The following is a 16,752-nucleotide window of genomic DNA, read 5'->3' as shown; positions in this document are numbered from 1 at the left end:
CGCGCCTCCTCTTCTACACTCGGGTCACCGCGGGTTGGCCACCTGGGCTCAACTCACCCCATCCTTGCTTTCCCCCATCACTATACCCAGCGGCGAGGGCAGCCTCACTACTCTTGCCCCGGAGGTGAACGTGTGCCTGGCTTTGATTGAGACAACCAGGACCCCAGAAGCCCAGTGACATCAGAAAAGAGGCTCCTGGGCGCTAGCACTTTCCGCAATACGCTCCAGGGCTGTAGGTGCAAAACCAAGCTCTAACTTCCCTCCGAGAGGGAAATACAGGGCGCGTCACAGTGGCCTCTCCCGCCTAGCCACGCGCGGTGAAATTTCCGGCAATCGGGCCAGCTAAGACACGGGATTTGCACCGCAGTCTCCCAGCTTCTGGAGCCGGAGCCGAGAGCTCCCGGCAGCTTCTCCAATTTCTCTCCTAAAGTGCGAAGGGATAAGCCCCGTCTGCTCCACGCCTGCGAGGCCGGCGGATCTGGGAGCCGCGCCCGGCTCCGCAGGACTCGGCGGGCCCGGGGCTCCCCGGCAGCGGCTCCTCTGCTAGGGGTTAACAGCAGCCCCCGCGGCCAGGCGGGCGCGGACGCTTCCTCTCCACCCGCCCGGGAACGTGGATACTGCGCCCGCAGGATGTTCGCCGGCTGGGCCGCGCAGTCAGGAAACATGAGAAGGCCTCGCTATTCCTGTTCCCGGGCCGCGCGCGCCGGGCTGGGTAAATAAAGCCGAGACGACAGCGGTGGCGGTGGTGAGCGCGCCGGAGCCCGCGTGGAGAACATGCGGCGGGGATGGGAGTGCGCCTAGTCTCGAGGCGGGAGAGCCAGCCGCCCTGCAGCCGGCCGCCGGCCCCGCAGCCACAGGTACAGCCCCCGCGTCGCCGAGTCCCAGCCGGCTGCCGGGGAACGCCAGGTTCGCTCTGGCCCCTGCGCCCCACCTTCCCTGTGCCCCGGGCGCTGGTGCTCTCCCCGCCCTTCCCCCAACTTCCCTCCAAGGTCTGGTGGAGACGCGCTCGGGTGGCGGCCAAGCCTGACCCAAGGGCCTGCGCGGAGCCTGGGAGCCCACCTGGCCGCGCCTCCTTTGCTTTAAAATTATTCGCCGGCGTTGGGGGGAGGGGGACACTTCTGCAGGGAGTGACCTCCCCGGCCACAGTGTGGAGTGAATCCGGGTAAGTGATTTGAGAAGAGGCGCGGGTGGCCGCGCGCCGGAGTCCTGGGAGGGTCAGGAAGTGTGGTTCACACGCCCCCGGACCCCTTGCGACAGGACGGCGCTCGGACCTTTGCCATCGCTTGCCTCTGAGCCTGCTGCCTGCAGACCTAGAGCGCGCCGGTTGTCTGTGTCTGCGATCTCTGCGTGGGCTTGGGGCTGCCGGGGAAGGGTCCGAGGTGGCTAACCTCGTGGTGACTTCGCTAGGAAAAACACGTCGTCGCATCTAGGAGGACGCACTGGGGTGGCGCGGAGAAGGCCGGGCCAGGGAAAGGTGTCTTGTACAAATAAAGCAGCATGAACGCACATCCCCAAGGGCACTGACGTTAAAAGAAAACAGCAACGCTAGTCTTGACTGTAGAACAGGGGCTGCGAGCGCGGAAATTCGCTTTGACACTTATTGCCGAGGCTGTGTGCACACCCCAGGCACGTACCTGTCTGCGCGGGAGGACGCAGTCCTAAGGGACACGCGGCATCCAGCAGAGGTCTGACTTCACTTCCCTACGAACACAGACCGTAGCCGTAGTTTGATCGCGGTGGCCACAGTCCTAAATGTCACGCGTGGCCTCTGCTGCGGTGGCCGGAGGGCGGGGCGGGGGCGTTGGCGAGTGTGGGCACTCGGCGAGGCAGAGGGGGTGTGTGTGTGTGTGTGTGTGTGTGTGTGTGTGTGTGTATGCGCGCGCGTGTGTGTTAGTGGAGTAGCAGCCCATGCCGCGACTGGACGGGCAAAGGGGGCGCTGGCAGCGAAGCGGAGGCCGCTCGGAGGAAACGGGAGCTGTCCCGAGGCGCGAGGCGGGGAGATGGGGCGGGCGAGGGCGGCCGCGCGCCCTGGGGCTGTAACTCTGCGGCTCCGCGGCCGCGCGGACTTGCCCCTGACGCCCGTGCGCGGCAGGCAAAAGCTCAGGGTCTCCGCGACCCCAGAGGTGAGCTGCTGGCTCTCCCCGACAGTGGCAGCCGCAGCCCGGGAGGTGCGCCGACCAAGCTGCCTCCTGACCTGGACTTCTGACACCTTTACAGCCTCTGAAAGGGTCCCCTTGAGACCCCAGAGAGGAGCGAGTGTCAAGGGGCTCCGAGCCCGCGACTGACACCCGTGCTGTGGAAGAGAATGGCACTGATTGAGGGCTCTCGGGACCTGGGTCCTGGCGCCTTGGACCTTAGGACCATGCGCGTCCCGGGGCGCGTTGGGGGATGATAGGAAGATTCGGGGAGAGAAGGGGGAGAAGTGGTGCTTTCGTCCTGACGCCACTTAACTTTTTCCCTGTCCTTGAACCCAACCTCACCCCGGGGGACCTTATCGGGCAGAAGATGCGGGGGTTTCAACCAAACCATCCACGATCTAGGAAACACGAAAATCCTCCAAATTCCCGTATGGCCTGGGACTCATGAATTGGGCCTTGCGGATGCGGTTGGCACATTACCCCAACTCTTCCCTTCCATCCAGTCCCTCCTGACGCCCCGAGTTGGGGATCCCAGAGGCTTTAGTCTTCTGCTGTGATTGAAGAACCACGCGCGGCCTCACGCCGGTCCCGGCTCCGCAGTCCGGAGTATGCCTCTCCCAGACACAAACTGAAACCCAGAGGCTCGTTTGGGAATTCGTTTCCTTTGCCTCTGCGGGTGAATGATTCCCAGTTGTAGTTCTGGGGAGTGAGGGGAAGGGGGGATCGATCGCCCAGGCAAGGAAGAGGGCAAGTACCTGTCCGGGGAGCCTGCAGGGGCGGGGGCGTGTAGCCAACTGGGGAGAGCCGCAGGGTCCCTGCCATTTGCGGCGGCGCCGCTCCTCCCCTCGGCTCTGCAGCCCGGCGACCCGGGCAACTTCAAGGCCCAGGACCTGCAGGGGTCTGAGCACTCTCAGCCAGTAAGTAACGAGATGCACCTTCCTCTCCTAGAAGCCGAGCCCTGCTGCGGAGCTCCCGGCGGCCAAGCCCCGAGGCTCTGCGGCCGCGCAGCGCGTCCCTGCCACCCGGCACCATGAACACCATCGTCTTCAACAAGCTCAGCGGTGCGGTGCTGTTTGAGGACGGAGGCGCCCCGGAGCGGGAGCGGGGTGGCCGGCCCTACAGCAGTGTCCTGGACAGTCCTCACGCCCGCCCCGAGGTGGGCATTCCCGACGGCCCGCCCCTCAAGGACAACCTCGGCCTGAGACACCGGAGGACAGGGTATGCGCACTCCCGGGGGCAGGGGGCGGTGAGCTGTGCTGGGGTCCCGCGGCAACGCGGGCGGGTTGGGGGCAAAGGGCCCGGAGTTCCCTGGATGTGCAGGTCTGCCTCTCCAGGGCTCGCGCGTTCTCATGTTAACGGGCTCCTATCTCACAACATGAGAGATCAATTCGTCGGGGCAGCTCCAAAGAGCTTGGTGGAGACTGAGGGCGCCAGGAGCTGCCCCTCGGTCCTCGCTGCCTGGACCTCGGATTTGGGGGTTATTTGCCCCTCTCCGGACTGCGGGTGCCGGTGCGCGGCTGAGGGCGAGGAAAAAGGACTGAGCTGGGTGCAGAGAAACAGGCGAAGCCAAGTAGTCGGGGAGTCCCGGCTCAGACTCCGCGGACTTCTCTTCGGTCACCCCAGCCCCTCGCCAGGGCCCCGCGGCTCGCCTGGCCCAAGGAGTCGGGAAGGTCGCCTCCCCGCAGGGAGTCCCGGGCGCGCGCGCGGCTCGGCGGGGCCCGCAGCGAACCCGGAGGGGGAGGCTCTGGGCCTGCGGGGCAGGCTTTGGGTTTAGCGGGGTGAGGGGGATGCTGGGGGGCGGCAGCTTCCGGGTGGGCCAGCTGCTCAGACTGCCGGTGAGTGGAGGGCAGGCTATGCCTGGCCGGATCCCGGCGGCTTCCCGGACGCCCAGCTGGGGAGGGGTGGCAGTCCTGGCCGCCTCCACCTGAACGATTGCATCAGCTGCTTGTTCTGCGGCGTCGCTGCTTAGTAAAATAGAGATTCGGTTTCGTCAAAATGTTACTACCAGTCGCTTCGGGTGGAATTGCATTTCAAAGTGTTTAAAGAGGCAGAAACCCAGGACGCTCCGGCGCAGGCGCGCAAGCCTCGGGGAGCGGCTGGGCGCGCCGGCGGCCGCGCGCGACACCTCCCGGACCGGTGCGGGAGCGCATCGCCCCAGGCCACGCTCCAGGCTCCTGGCTCCAGGCTCGTGGCTGCCTCTGCCTCCTCCTCCTTTGAATATGCTTTTCCTGAGGTCTTTTTACTTTACCTGATGTGACAGAGCTTGCCGTACTTTTAACCCTCCCTTAGTCGGGAAACGGCCCGACAGTATTTTTGGGTTCTGCAGCCTTCCTCCACAAACCACCACCTCCTTTGGAAAGTTTCCCCCTTTTCCTAAAAGATTAAAGGAAATAGAGAGCTTAAAGAGAGCCGGGGAGGCAGTGCTCCTTTGCTTTATTCCCTCTGTCCAGTCGGCGACCTTTCCCCTGACCACAGGCGACGGAAAGCCTCTGGGAGCAGACAAGAGATCCCCAAGGAAAGTTTCGAGAGCCAGCCATATACCCTGCCAGGCCTGCCAGGCCAGGGTCACTCGAGGGCGCGGCGCCAGCGGGCGAGGGAAGGGTAGCAGTTAGCCCCGCTGCCCAGAGCCGCGACTGGAATAGCCGTTTTCTTCAAATCACTTGACCTTCGTCTCCTAAACCTCTAACCTTGGGGTATTGAGTTCAAAATATCCCCCTACTCAAGATAAACCTAGCGAAATGACCTCCCCATCCAGAAACTTTGTGGCTCCCACTTCCTGCCTCTCCCAAACTCTGGGCGCGCGCGGAGCAGGGGCGCAAGGCAGGACTGCGCAGCTTGGATGTAGGGTTCGGACTCGGCCGGTACGTGGAGGGGCCGGGCGGGCAATCGTGTTGCTCACCAGGGCCTCCTCCTCTCCCCATGTCCCAGCGCCCGGCAGAATGGCGGGAAGGTGAGGCACAAGCGGCAGGCCCTGCAAGACATGGCGCGGCCCCTCAAGCAGTGGCTTTACAAGCACCGTGACAACCCGTACCCCACCAAGACCGAGAAGATACTCTTGGCCCTCGGCTCGCAGATGACGCTAGTACAGGTAATCAGGACTAATTAACCCCCTGATCCGTTTCCGGGCGAGGGGCTGAAGAGCGGGCACGCTTAGGGTTCGTGAGGCTCTCCACGTGGCGCTTCTACCTGGAGAGGGATGGAGCCGAGCTGTGGGAGTTTCTGAATTACTTCTCACCCTCATCCCTCAGTTCAGTGCGGATGCTCGGTGCAGGAAGGAATGCAGGAAGCGCTGTCAGGGAGGGAAGTGAAAAGTAAACTGCAGACTTATGAGAAGGTAACTGGGAATCTGGATTCAAGAGCCACATATAGATGAATCCAGATGATGCCATCTGCGGTGATTTTCAACATTAGTGAGCATCAGAATCGCCTGGAGGGCTTAAAACACAAATCGCTAGACTCCACCTCCCAGTTTCGGATTCAGCAGGTCTGGGGTGAGACCATCATTTGCATCTCTTACAAGGCCCCAGGTGTTGCTGCAGCTGAGGCTAGGAAGGAATCCCACTTTGAGAACCGTGCAGTGTGACACTCCATATTAAGGCCCAGTATTAAAGCTCAGGTACAGAGTAACTTTCAAAATTACCATTACTGACAGCTAGGAGTAGGGGATAGAAAGATAAGAAATGATGTTTGGATCAACACCCCCCCCCACTCCCCCAGCCCGAAAAATTTTTTTTTTTTTTTTTTTTTTTTTTTTTTTAATAGGAAGCATCCTAAGCATTAGCTGCAATCCACAGCATTTTGCTCCTGATGCTTTTCTGCTGGGCTTAAGGAGAGGAGGCAGATTTCAGATGGTTGAGTTACTTTGCCAAGTGTGGAGAAATGGTGCTAAGTTTGTGTTCTCTGGTGAACAGCGTTACTTTACATTTGACTAGCTTTTCAAAACTGAATCTTACTGTTCACAAAACCACGATGTTGTAGGCAGTTATTGTAAGAATTTTACACTTGACATAACCAAGACTTGGGGCAGTTGTGTCAGTAAAAGACAGAGATAGGCCTGGAAATAAATAATTCCAGATCAAATGCTTTTCCCATCATGTCATAATTTTTTTAAAAAAATAAATATGGTGGCTTGAACTTTCTACATGCAAACAGGCAAATTTATTCAGAAAGAAGAGGAGGAGGAGCTACATCAGGTGAGAAGTTTTGCACATTACAATAGCATTACCTGATTGTGAAAATTTGGCCATTCCACTAAATTTACAGTAAGCAGGAGCTCCAAAAAGAAAAAAAGGAACTAGTGGATAAAATAAAAATTGCTTTCCGGAGTATTTAAAATTTCCCTTTAGGAATTACTGGAAAGTTTGACAAGGTGTGAAACTTGACTTATAGTCAGGCTATCAATACTAGAATATGTAATTTCTGCTTATTTTCAGAATATAATTATATACAAAAACATCTGTTTCTTTTATATTATCAGGCAATGGTATTAATAGTGATTTGCTGCAGCAGTGGAGGGGAAAATTAATTTAGTGTTCTTGGCTTAATAACTGTTTAACATAGAACTATGAATCTTTTAGCGATTTACCAAAGTAGTTTCTAAATAAATTATTCCAGTCAGAAAAACCTGACTTATGAAAATAAATAACCTATGTTAAAATTTCGTTTAAATAAGTATGCTATTTATTTTTAAAATACACTAATTTATAGAGTTATTTGAATATTTCACATGATGTCAGCAATGAAACACTAAGTTATTCTGGTTGATATAGAGCTTTATATTTAATAGTGGCTATTCTTTCATACAGAAAGCAAAAGAACATTTATGACATGTGTTAGGATGTTTTTAAATTACGAAGTAGCATTTGTCATTAGGAGAGCCATTTAAACTTTCTTATGTAGTACTTTTGTTGAGTTGCAATACAAGTAGTTGTAATTTTAAATTATTTGCCACCTGTAATGATAGTTCAAATACAAATAAAAATGCTTTTTACATTCAGATCTTGGTGACGCTATTACATTTTTAAAATATGCTTTACATGAAATTTTCATTCAAAACACTTTTTTTCTCTTACACTAGTCCTCAGAAAATAAAAATGCACAAACATATGTAATTTTAAGTGGGGTAAAATAACTTTTATAATAATAAATGACAACTGTATAATGATTTCAAATTTTATTATTCATGAAGCTGGTTTCTGAAGCTTTAAAGTGATAAATGGAAAAAATTAAAATGTATAGAATTACCAATGGATCTTATGGCTGATCCTATGGCTGATCATTGTTCAAATGCTATAGAAATACACTCTGGGCCGGGCGCGGTGGCTCAAGCCTGTAATCCCAGCACTTTGGGAGGCGGGCGGATCACGAGGTCAGGAGATCGAGACCATCTTGGTTAACACGGTGACACCCCGTCTCTACTAAAAAATACAAAAAACTAGCCGGGCGTGGTGGCGGCGCCTGTAGTCCCAGCTACTCGGGAGTCTGAGGCAGGAGAATGGCGTGAACGCAGGAGGCGGAGCTTGCAGTGAGCTGAGATCCGGCCACTGCACTCCAGCCTGGGCGACAGAGTGAGACTCCGTCTCAAAAAAAAAAAAAAAAAAAAAAAAAAAAGAAATACACTCTGTACTCTCAAAATATAAACAGCTTTGTTGTGGAATAGTATAAAATGGTATGTGATTGGGGTTTGTATTATTGCAGGATATGGAACTTACCAAGGAACAATGAGTAGATGTTAATGCTTCCTCCTCTAATAATGGAAGTCTCATATTCCTGTGATCTGTCCACATACGATTTGTTAAAACTACTATGTTCCAAGATCCTGTCTCCACTGTTGACATAACTCTGTTTTTCGTTGGTACTGAGTGTGCCTGCTGAGATATATATGCTGTTATCAGCTATAAGGCTTATAACAACTGTTAAATATTCAACAAAATCTCAGATTGGTCCTTATTCATTATTCCAAGTGTTATATTACATGGTGTGGGAATGAAATGCTCAATATTTCAGATGAATAGCTCAGAAGTTTGTTAATTCAGTGTGTTCAAAGATGGACAGATGCCAGTTTATCCCTTTGGGTGTACTATAACAATTGCTCTGTCAACATGATGAATGTAAACACCTTTGTTAAAGTAGGATGAATATTAGTTTTCCCTCCCAGCTTCGAGACAGTTGACCCTCTAATCTTTCACTATAAAATATGGGAGATAGATAGACAGATAGATACCAATATAAAATATAATTATATAAATTAGTCGTATCTAACTATCTCCCATATTTTATAGTGAAAACTTAGAGGCCCAAACATCTATACATATATACACACATAGCATTCAGTTTGACAGTAAAATTCTGTTCCAGAACCTACCCTTGGTAAGGAGACCTGTTTCATGTAAAATACAATTTGAAGAGAATATGAATGACAACCCGAAGGAATCCATAGTAGATTAAAAGTAGAAAATTTGAACCGATATTTTTACCTTCAGTGAAACAGATGGAATTTGCATTAATTCATCAAGAAAGAAATGCAAAACAAGAATATGCAAATTTGTTAACCAGCTATTTGCTGTTTGCAGGACCTACTGCAAATACACATTAAAGACCTTGGAGTGTATCTATCTGTTAGGTTGTACTGGAAAAAAAAAAAAAACAACAAAAAACCCCAGCAGAATACATGTATTACCAGATTGGGTGGTGGTCAATTTATGAAATCAGTTTTGAAACAGTCTATATTAGACATCAGCAAATCTTTCTGGAAAATCACCTAATGTGTAACTATTATAATATGGTAAAAAATAAAAGACTATGAGTATATAAAACATAAAAAAGATATGACTCCTATGTATGAAAAGTTAGTTAATCCCCTATGACATTTAAATCATTTAAATATTCCCCCATTTTTGTCTGTTAGAAGGATAGTGTATTACTTTTTTTTAAATTAGAAGGCCATTGCATTTTCATTATAAGAAGAGTTTCATAAGAATTGGATTTTACACTGTACTATGTGTGGTTGCTGTGTGAAGATTTAAGGTTAGTCTGAATTATATCCTGTTTAGTAAAGAAAGTTACAGAAATGTTTTGGAGTTGAATTCTAGTAAATATGAATGATCTAGGGGAAGTTGCAGGCTGTACTCTGTGTGAAAGGAGCAAAGAAGGACAAAAACACTCTTGCTGGAGACAGTACTGGTCAACAGAGGGAGGTTAGTACCTCGTGTAAAGGATATTAACATTGCTGTAGGGAAACTTGGGCTGTATTCGCCCATCTTAATTTTTAGAGCTAACAAGGATATTAGGAACCATCAAATCCATTTTAGAGATGAAGGATTCAAAGTTCAGTAAAGTTGAATAACTTATCCAAATTCATACCGCATGGTTTTGGCAAATTCAGAACAGGAAGCCAGGTCCTTTTCCATTGTATGGTGATTATGGGATAACAGGACATTTATGAGGATTTGAAGGAGTGAAGTGATTAAATCAAAATGGTGCATCAATTCTTGAATTTGATGATAGTTGCTAAGATCGATTTAAGAGAACAGAATGGAAGAGAGGGAAGTTAGAAAGAGAAATGTTTCCAAATTCCCAGTTAGTAGTATAGTTGGATAAAGTAGTTGGATAAAGATTTTGACAGTGAGTTGAAGAATCCAAGGAAAGATTGAGAAATTTCATGAAGAAAGGGATCAGGCTCCATGTGCTTCCACAGCTAATGTTCACCGGTGTATCCCAGTTAATTATGTGTAGTTCTTTTCTGCTAGTCCTTCTGGGAGTGCAGAAGACAAAGCTTATTCATTCCTAGAACTTAACACCATGGCTAAAGTACAATAGTCACTCAGTAATTTTGTTGTCTGTCTGTAGAGAATGGGAAGGACTGAGAATTCGAATTCAGACTGAGAATTTGAAGCCAGACCGAATCATAGTCATAGTAACATAGCTTAGCAGGAAGAAGTGTTGATGAAGACTGACTTCTGAAATGCCATAGTGAGATTATATGTCATTGCATATAAATTTGAAAGGATAACTATCATTGCTTCAGGTACAAAGAAGATAGTACTGACTATATTGAATATTAAATACATATGGGAAACCCAGCATGTGTTTACCCATGAGGACAGGGAGAAAAAGTATAATTTGAGGGTTTTTTAAAAGTAGAATAATAAGAATTTGAGTAATGCACAAAAAATGTGTATTTATGGTATAAATCTAGAAAAAAAAAAAAAAGGAGAAATTTCCAGTACAAACACTGCCACACAAACCATTATAGTAATCTGGCCTTTCTTCAAAGCCTAGCTTAAATTCCTCAGTTTGGTCATGTTCTGGACCAAACTGGCAGAAAAACTTAATTCTCTTCCCATGTTTCATTCTTTTAAAGGCAAGTATTGCCCTTTTGAGTTTCTAAAAATCTCTGCACTGATGATAGCCTGATATTTTAGAAGAAATCTCAAGTACAAATCCAGTGGCATCTTCAAAAAAAGAATGGAAGTATCTTTTCTTTGTCTTGAAATGTTTCTTTCTTTGCCTTCAACTATTTGTCTAAGCAACACTTTACTTTTGGCTTAAAGTGAAGAGTTCTTTGGTTTATTTTCCTCCTCTTCACCGATGGCTCTGCCTCTGCTTGTTTTGCTAGCTCATCTTTTGGAAGCAAACAGGTCCCACCTTTTTCATCTCTAATGGTTTCCAAAGCTTGGTCTTTGACCCTGCTTTCATTCTTTCTACTCTTGCAACTTTGACAATTACCTCTGTGCCTTTTCCTCTTGAATTTGGTCATCCCCTCCCTTCAATCTCAGATACCACTTTTATTTTCTTACCAGACATGTCACCAGTATTAGCACCTCAAACTAGACATTGCCCAAGCCAAACACATCATTTTATCCTCAAAAAGTTTTTTCTCTTTCCCCACGTGCACTACCTTTCTCTTGGTTACACAGGTTTGATGACTCAAGGTCATCTTTAACTCTTCCCTCTTCCTCAGCCCCTACAATTTCTCTGGAATTTCACTTCCATTTGTTCCTGTGTCCTCTTTATTGGCAATGCACTTCCCTTCCCTCTCAACCTGACCTATTCTGGACCTTCTTCAAAGCCTCACTTAAATTCCTCAAAAAGGCTGGAGTCACATATGAAAGTAACCCCTCTTTCTTTTGGACTCCTGTATCATTTTAATATCTTGTATGCCATTCATCACATTCTTTCTTATATTAGCTATTTGTATACCCTCCTACTTCTCTGACTGGACTTTTCTCTTACTAGAATTTTTTGAGGTCAAGGCCTCTTCATTTTTCCTTATTCCACAAATACACTAAGTGCTCAGTGTCTGTAGTAAGCAACATGTTTGTCGAATGAATGAATGGATATGAATGTCCAGTATTCTTATGTCCTGAGAATATTTAATGATCAGAGGTGCTGAGAGAGGCTTAGCTCCTTCATGAGAAAATAATTGCACCATGGATAATGTTTTCAAGTTTTGTTAATTGAAAAATAATACCGTTTTAGGTGTCAAATTGGTTTGCTAATGCAAGACGTCGGCTTAAGAATACCGTTCGACAGCCAGATTTAAGCTGGGCTTTGAGAATAAAGTTATACAACAAGTATGTTCAAGGCAATGCTGAACGGCTTAGCATAAGCAGTGATGACTCGTGTTCTGAAGGTTTGTTAATATTTTTATTTTGCTTTCTTTGTTTTGCCTCTATAGCAAGTTCACCATAATTGCTATTTTTAAGGTTGCTCTCACAAAATATGATGGTGCCATAACGGTTCTTTTTTATTGCATGAAGTAACTTCACTTTTATAATACTATAAATGACCAAAGGAATGATGGCCATTTCCTCTTGTTTATAGATATACCATGTGTCAGAATAACATATTCATTGAAATTCATTAAAATTAAAATACCATAAGTGAGAGATGACATAAATATTTGCTTTCATTGCCTAAAAATTAATCTTGAATATCAAAGATAATTTTATATACTTTAAATATATTTCCTTTATATATTTTTAAGGATTAAATATAAGAGTTGGGTGGCTGGGGGAAACTGTGCCTACTATCCTACTTAGTGATACTGTTCCGCTGTAGATGGAGAAAATCCTCCAAGAAACCACATGAATGAAGGGGGCTATAATACCCCAGTTCACCATCCCGTGATTAAAAGTGAGAGCTCAGTCATCAAAGCAGGAGTGAGGCCAGAGTCACGGGCCAGTGAGGACTACGTGGCACCCCCCAAATACAAGAGCAGCTTGTTGAACCGTTACCTTAATGACTCTTTGAGACATGTCATGGCCACGAACACTACCATGATGGGAAAAACAAGGCAAAGAAACCACTCGGGATCTTTTAGCTCCAATGAATTTGAGGAAGAATTAGTGTCTCCATCGTCATCAGAAACTGAAGGCAACTTTGTCTATCGCACAGGTAAGCCCATGTTTTCTGTAGTAATTCCTGTGATACCTTTTTAAAGTACAATTAAAACTGCATCAGAGGGGTTTATTTTAACAGGTATAAAGGCATCAGATTATTCACATATTGCCCATAATTCAGTTTTAAAGCTTTCATTTTGTTTATAATTGCCAATGGATAAATTTGTTAGTAGATTATGGTCTTATTGAGAAATTTTCAGTTTTCGTATTAAAGATAAGAAGTTTTATTTTTCTATTTTTTAATTTTAATTTTTTAATATTTTTGTTTTGATTTTATACAAAAATTAACTCAAGATGGAAGAATTTTCATACTTAATGATAATTTTAATCTTCATAATAACAATGTTTAGGGGAGGTATATACTGGCTTTTATGAATAATTCATAATAGAGGATAGTGCCAGATTGTGGCCAGTCCTGCAAATACTTTGTATTATGTCTTTTCTGTTAAATGCTTTGATTGCTAAATAGTGATGGTAAATGAAAACAAATTAATAGGGGTGCCAAGCTTTTGTGAAAGAAAAGTATAGGTCTGGCTTCCATTGCTCTGGAAATTTTACTCTCATTCCTGAAAAGCATAAGCAGGGCTGAAAGATAGCTTTTAAAATTTTACTTTCCTTCCAGAAATAAAGAATTGATTCCAACCTGTCCAAAACTTTCAGATAGAGTAGTAGGTTTGGTAAAAATTTCTATCTTGACTTCAGTTCCCAGAGAGGTTTGCTCTTAAGAAGTGTATGAGGTGACTTTCGAACAAGGAATATGCATGACCTACATCTACATCTGGTGTAGACAATCTGGGTCCTGAAAATGCCAGCAAATAGGATTTAGAATATTAGAGCTGGAAATAACCTCAGAAAGCATCTATAACAGGGACATTACATCACAGATAAGAAAACCCAGACCAAGAACACATAGTAGGTACTCTCCTCCAGATCTCTGAGTCTGCACGAGAGATAGGAAGAACATCACTACTATAATCACTATTATTATCCCAACTACTACCAATCATGTATACAGTAGTTACGGTACGCTAGGCCCTATGATATAAACTATACACATTTTACTACATCTTTTCTTCATAATATCAAGAAGCTTGGTCTGTGAACAGTAGGGCTTTATTAAGAAATCTAAAGTTGCTCTGTTAATATACCCTGTAGATCATTTTGCCAGCAATCTGATTTTCAAACATCTACAAATATATATGAGACAAATGATCTACAAAGATTCAGAGAAAATAGCAATACATTTCTAAAGACTTAAATCAACCTCATTTTCTCTCTGCATTACCAACTCTAACAATAAAAACAAACTCTAAACACTCAGAAATACAGAAATCGTCTTGTAAACAATAATTGGGTCTAGGAAGAAGAAAAAATAAAAGGAAATTTAGCCAATAAGGAAAATGAAGCTGGGCATGGTGGCTCATGCCTGTAATCCCAACACTTTGGGAGGCAGAGGCAAGAGGATTCCTTGAACCTAGGAGTTTGAGACAAGCCTAGGCAACATGGTGAGACCCCCATTGCTACAATTTTTTTTTAATTACCCATGCATGGTGGTGCATACCTGCAGTCCCAGCTACTTGGGAGGCTGAGGTGGGAGGACTGCTTGAGCCCAGGAGATCAAGGCTGCAGTGAGCCGTGATTGTGTCACTGCACACCAGCCTGGGCAACAGAGGGAGCCCCTGTTGCAAAAGAAAAAAAAAGAAAATGAAGACACTACATATTAACATCTAACTATTGTAACCAGAGAACTTGAAAGTAATTCAGAGTTTTATGAAGGTTTATTTTTAAAGAAAGGAAATCACATTGTTCAAATACAGATAATTGAAAAAAAGTAATAAAAAAACAAAAAAAGGTCAAATGGAAAGCTGAAAAACAAATAAGAGTTGACTCTTTTAAAACAGTAATAAACAAGCAAAAATCGACACAAATTAAAACTGGAAATTACAAAGGAGGAAACAGCAATCAATAAATAGTTATTAAACAAAAAAGGTTTTAAAAAATTATGATGAAGTACTATGCACAATTGTTTGGCAATATACTATATGTAAATGTATATTTAAATAAATTGGCATTCTCCACACAAAAGTTCATAAACATGAAAAGTTTTAAATGGCCAATAACTCACAAAAAATTAAGATTTTTAGTCAATCCAATTCCCAAAACACATGACTTAATTCATCCATTTTTTTTTCAAACTTTGAAGAATTAATGCTTGTGTTTTATGCGTTTTTCTGGAATGTATAAAGATATCAAATTTTAAAAAAAGTAAATGTTATCTTATTTCCAAACCAGATTAAGACTCCATAAAAGTCAAAATCTTTATTTATAATACTGATACTATGAAAATACCTGAGAAATATTTATAATGTAGTATTAATTGAAAAACAATTCAAAATTGTGGGAACAGTATAATACAGTTATAACAGTACAAATGTGCATAGGCAAATACAAAAAAATGACAAATACATTAATTTTAATGAGACACAGTAATTGGTAATTGGTAATCTTTTATTTAAAAATATTTTTCTTATAAAATATTTAACATTGTCTAGTAAAAACATAGGTTAATGACTATGCAATTTGCCCAGTGTGGTGAGTCTTCTGAAAATGCATGCTCTTTTCAAAAGTGACAAAATATAAAGCCAGAATGAATAGCACGCCTGTGCAGTTGATTCTTTTCAAAATTAAATGTCTCAGTGGCTTATTTTTATTAAAGCATTCCAAAGGCACTTTGTCCAATGTATGGACTATTCATTTGCCAATTCTATTTTTAAATAAAAGCCTATTTTTTTTTAGTTATGGAAGCAAAGAGAAAGCAACCTAGACATGTAAACTTCTGGTTTTACACGCATGTGCATCAACTTAAAAAGGGCAGACTAAATGATTTGTTTTTATGGTTGGAGAATTAAGAAAGACTAGCAGCCTAAGACTGATCTGCTAGGTTTCAGATCAAAACAATCAATGGCTGTCTTCTGTGGGAATTGAGTGACAGCGTTGCTGCAGTTGTAGCTGGGTTACCAGGCATGTATAAATAGTAAAACCGGGGATTTCAAGAAATACTTTCTGAGCAACTGCTGTGGTTTTCTCTGGCATACAACCTTCTTCTGAATTCTTTCAATTCCATCTGGTTATATCTTTCTTTCCTCCCTCACCTAAATAGAAATTTTCTAAGTCTGTATTAACACCCCCACCCCCAGTGCTACAGTAGTACAAAGATTCTGAACTTTCAAATTTTTTAAAAGAACACTTTACAATTTATTTGTTTTTGTTACAATTTATTGCTAAGGAACTTTTTTGTTTGTTTGTTTGTTTGTTTGTTTGTTTGTTTGTTTTTAGACGTAGTCTCGCTCTGTCACCCAGGCTGGAGTGCAGTGGTGCTATCTCGGTTCACTGCAAGCTCCTCATCCTGGGTTCACACCATTCTCCTGCCTCAGCCTCCCGAGTAGCTGGGACTACAGGCACCCGCCACCACACCAGGCTAATTTTTTGTGTTTTTGGTAGAGATGGGGTTTCACCGTGTTAGCCAGGATGGTCTCGATCTCCTGACCTCATGATCTGCCCGCCTCGGCCTCCCAAAGTGGTGGCTTTACAGGCGTGAGCCAGCGCGCCCGGCTGCTAAGGAACTTTATCCATTTATTCATCCATTTTTGTTAGAGTGGCTGTTTTGTAATGAGTTTTATTAAATACATGGAAGCAAAACGCCAGTTGAGGCCGGGCACGGTGACTCACACCTGTAATCCCTGCACTTTGGGAGCCCGAGGCAGGGAGATCATCTGAGATCAGGAGTTCGAGACCAGCCTGGCCAACATGGTGAAACCTCGTCTCCACTAATAATACAAAAATTAGCTGAGCATGGTGGGAGTCGCCTCTAATCTCAGCTACTAGGGAGGCTGAAGTACGAGAATCGCTTGAACCCAGGAGACAGAGGTTGCAGTGAGAGGAGATTATACCACTGCACTCCAGCCTGGGTGACAGCGTGAAACTGTGTCTCAAAGAAAAAAAAAGGCTAGTTGAAAGTTGGTATGAGAAAGGATAATGTATCACTGAATTTTATTTCACTTATTTTTATTAAATTCTAGGGGGCTGAAGTCGTATAGATTATAAAGTAGTAATCCTAATTGAAGATATTGCTAGAAACATCAAAGCAAATGCATACATATTTTTACTGATTTTACATAGACATTATTTCTCTGTAATCCAGTCTTTGGCTT

At 44.9% G+C, this 16,752-nt stretch overlaps 1 protein-coding gene across 1 annotated transcript in view; it reads left to right on the top strand.

Annotated features, from left to right (window-relative positions):
* Positions 1-719: 719 nt before the first annotated feature.
* MKX (mohawk homeobox) overlaps positions 720-16,752 on the top strand; it is a 75,048-nt gene continuing 59,015 nt past the window's right edge. The window contains exons 1-5 of the mRNA XM_050804550.1: positions 720-857; positions 3,087-3,356; positions 5,067-5,226; positions 11,619-11,772; positions 12,201-12,536. Coding sequence (XP_050660507.1) covers positions 3,169-3,356; positions 5,067-5,226; positions 11,619-11,772; positions 12,201-12,536 — 838 coding nt within the window. The 5' untranslated portion in view covers positions 720-857; positions 3,087-3,168. The remainder of the gene's footprint in view (positions 858-3,086; positions 3,357-5,066; positions 5,227-11,618; positions 11,773-12,200; positions 12,537-16,752) is intronic.

Source organism: Macaca thibetana, chromosome 9 (assembly GCF_024542745.1).
Source record: "Macaca thibetana thibetana isolate TM-01 chromosome 9, ASM2454274v1, whole genome shotgun sequence".
Classification (NCBI taxonomy): Eukaryota; Metazoa; Chordata; class Mammalia; order Primates; family Cercopithecidae; genus Macaca; species Macaca thibetana.
The sequence above is the reverse complement of the archived record's forward strand: the minus strand, read 5'-3'. Positions and strand labels throughout refer to the sequence as shown.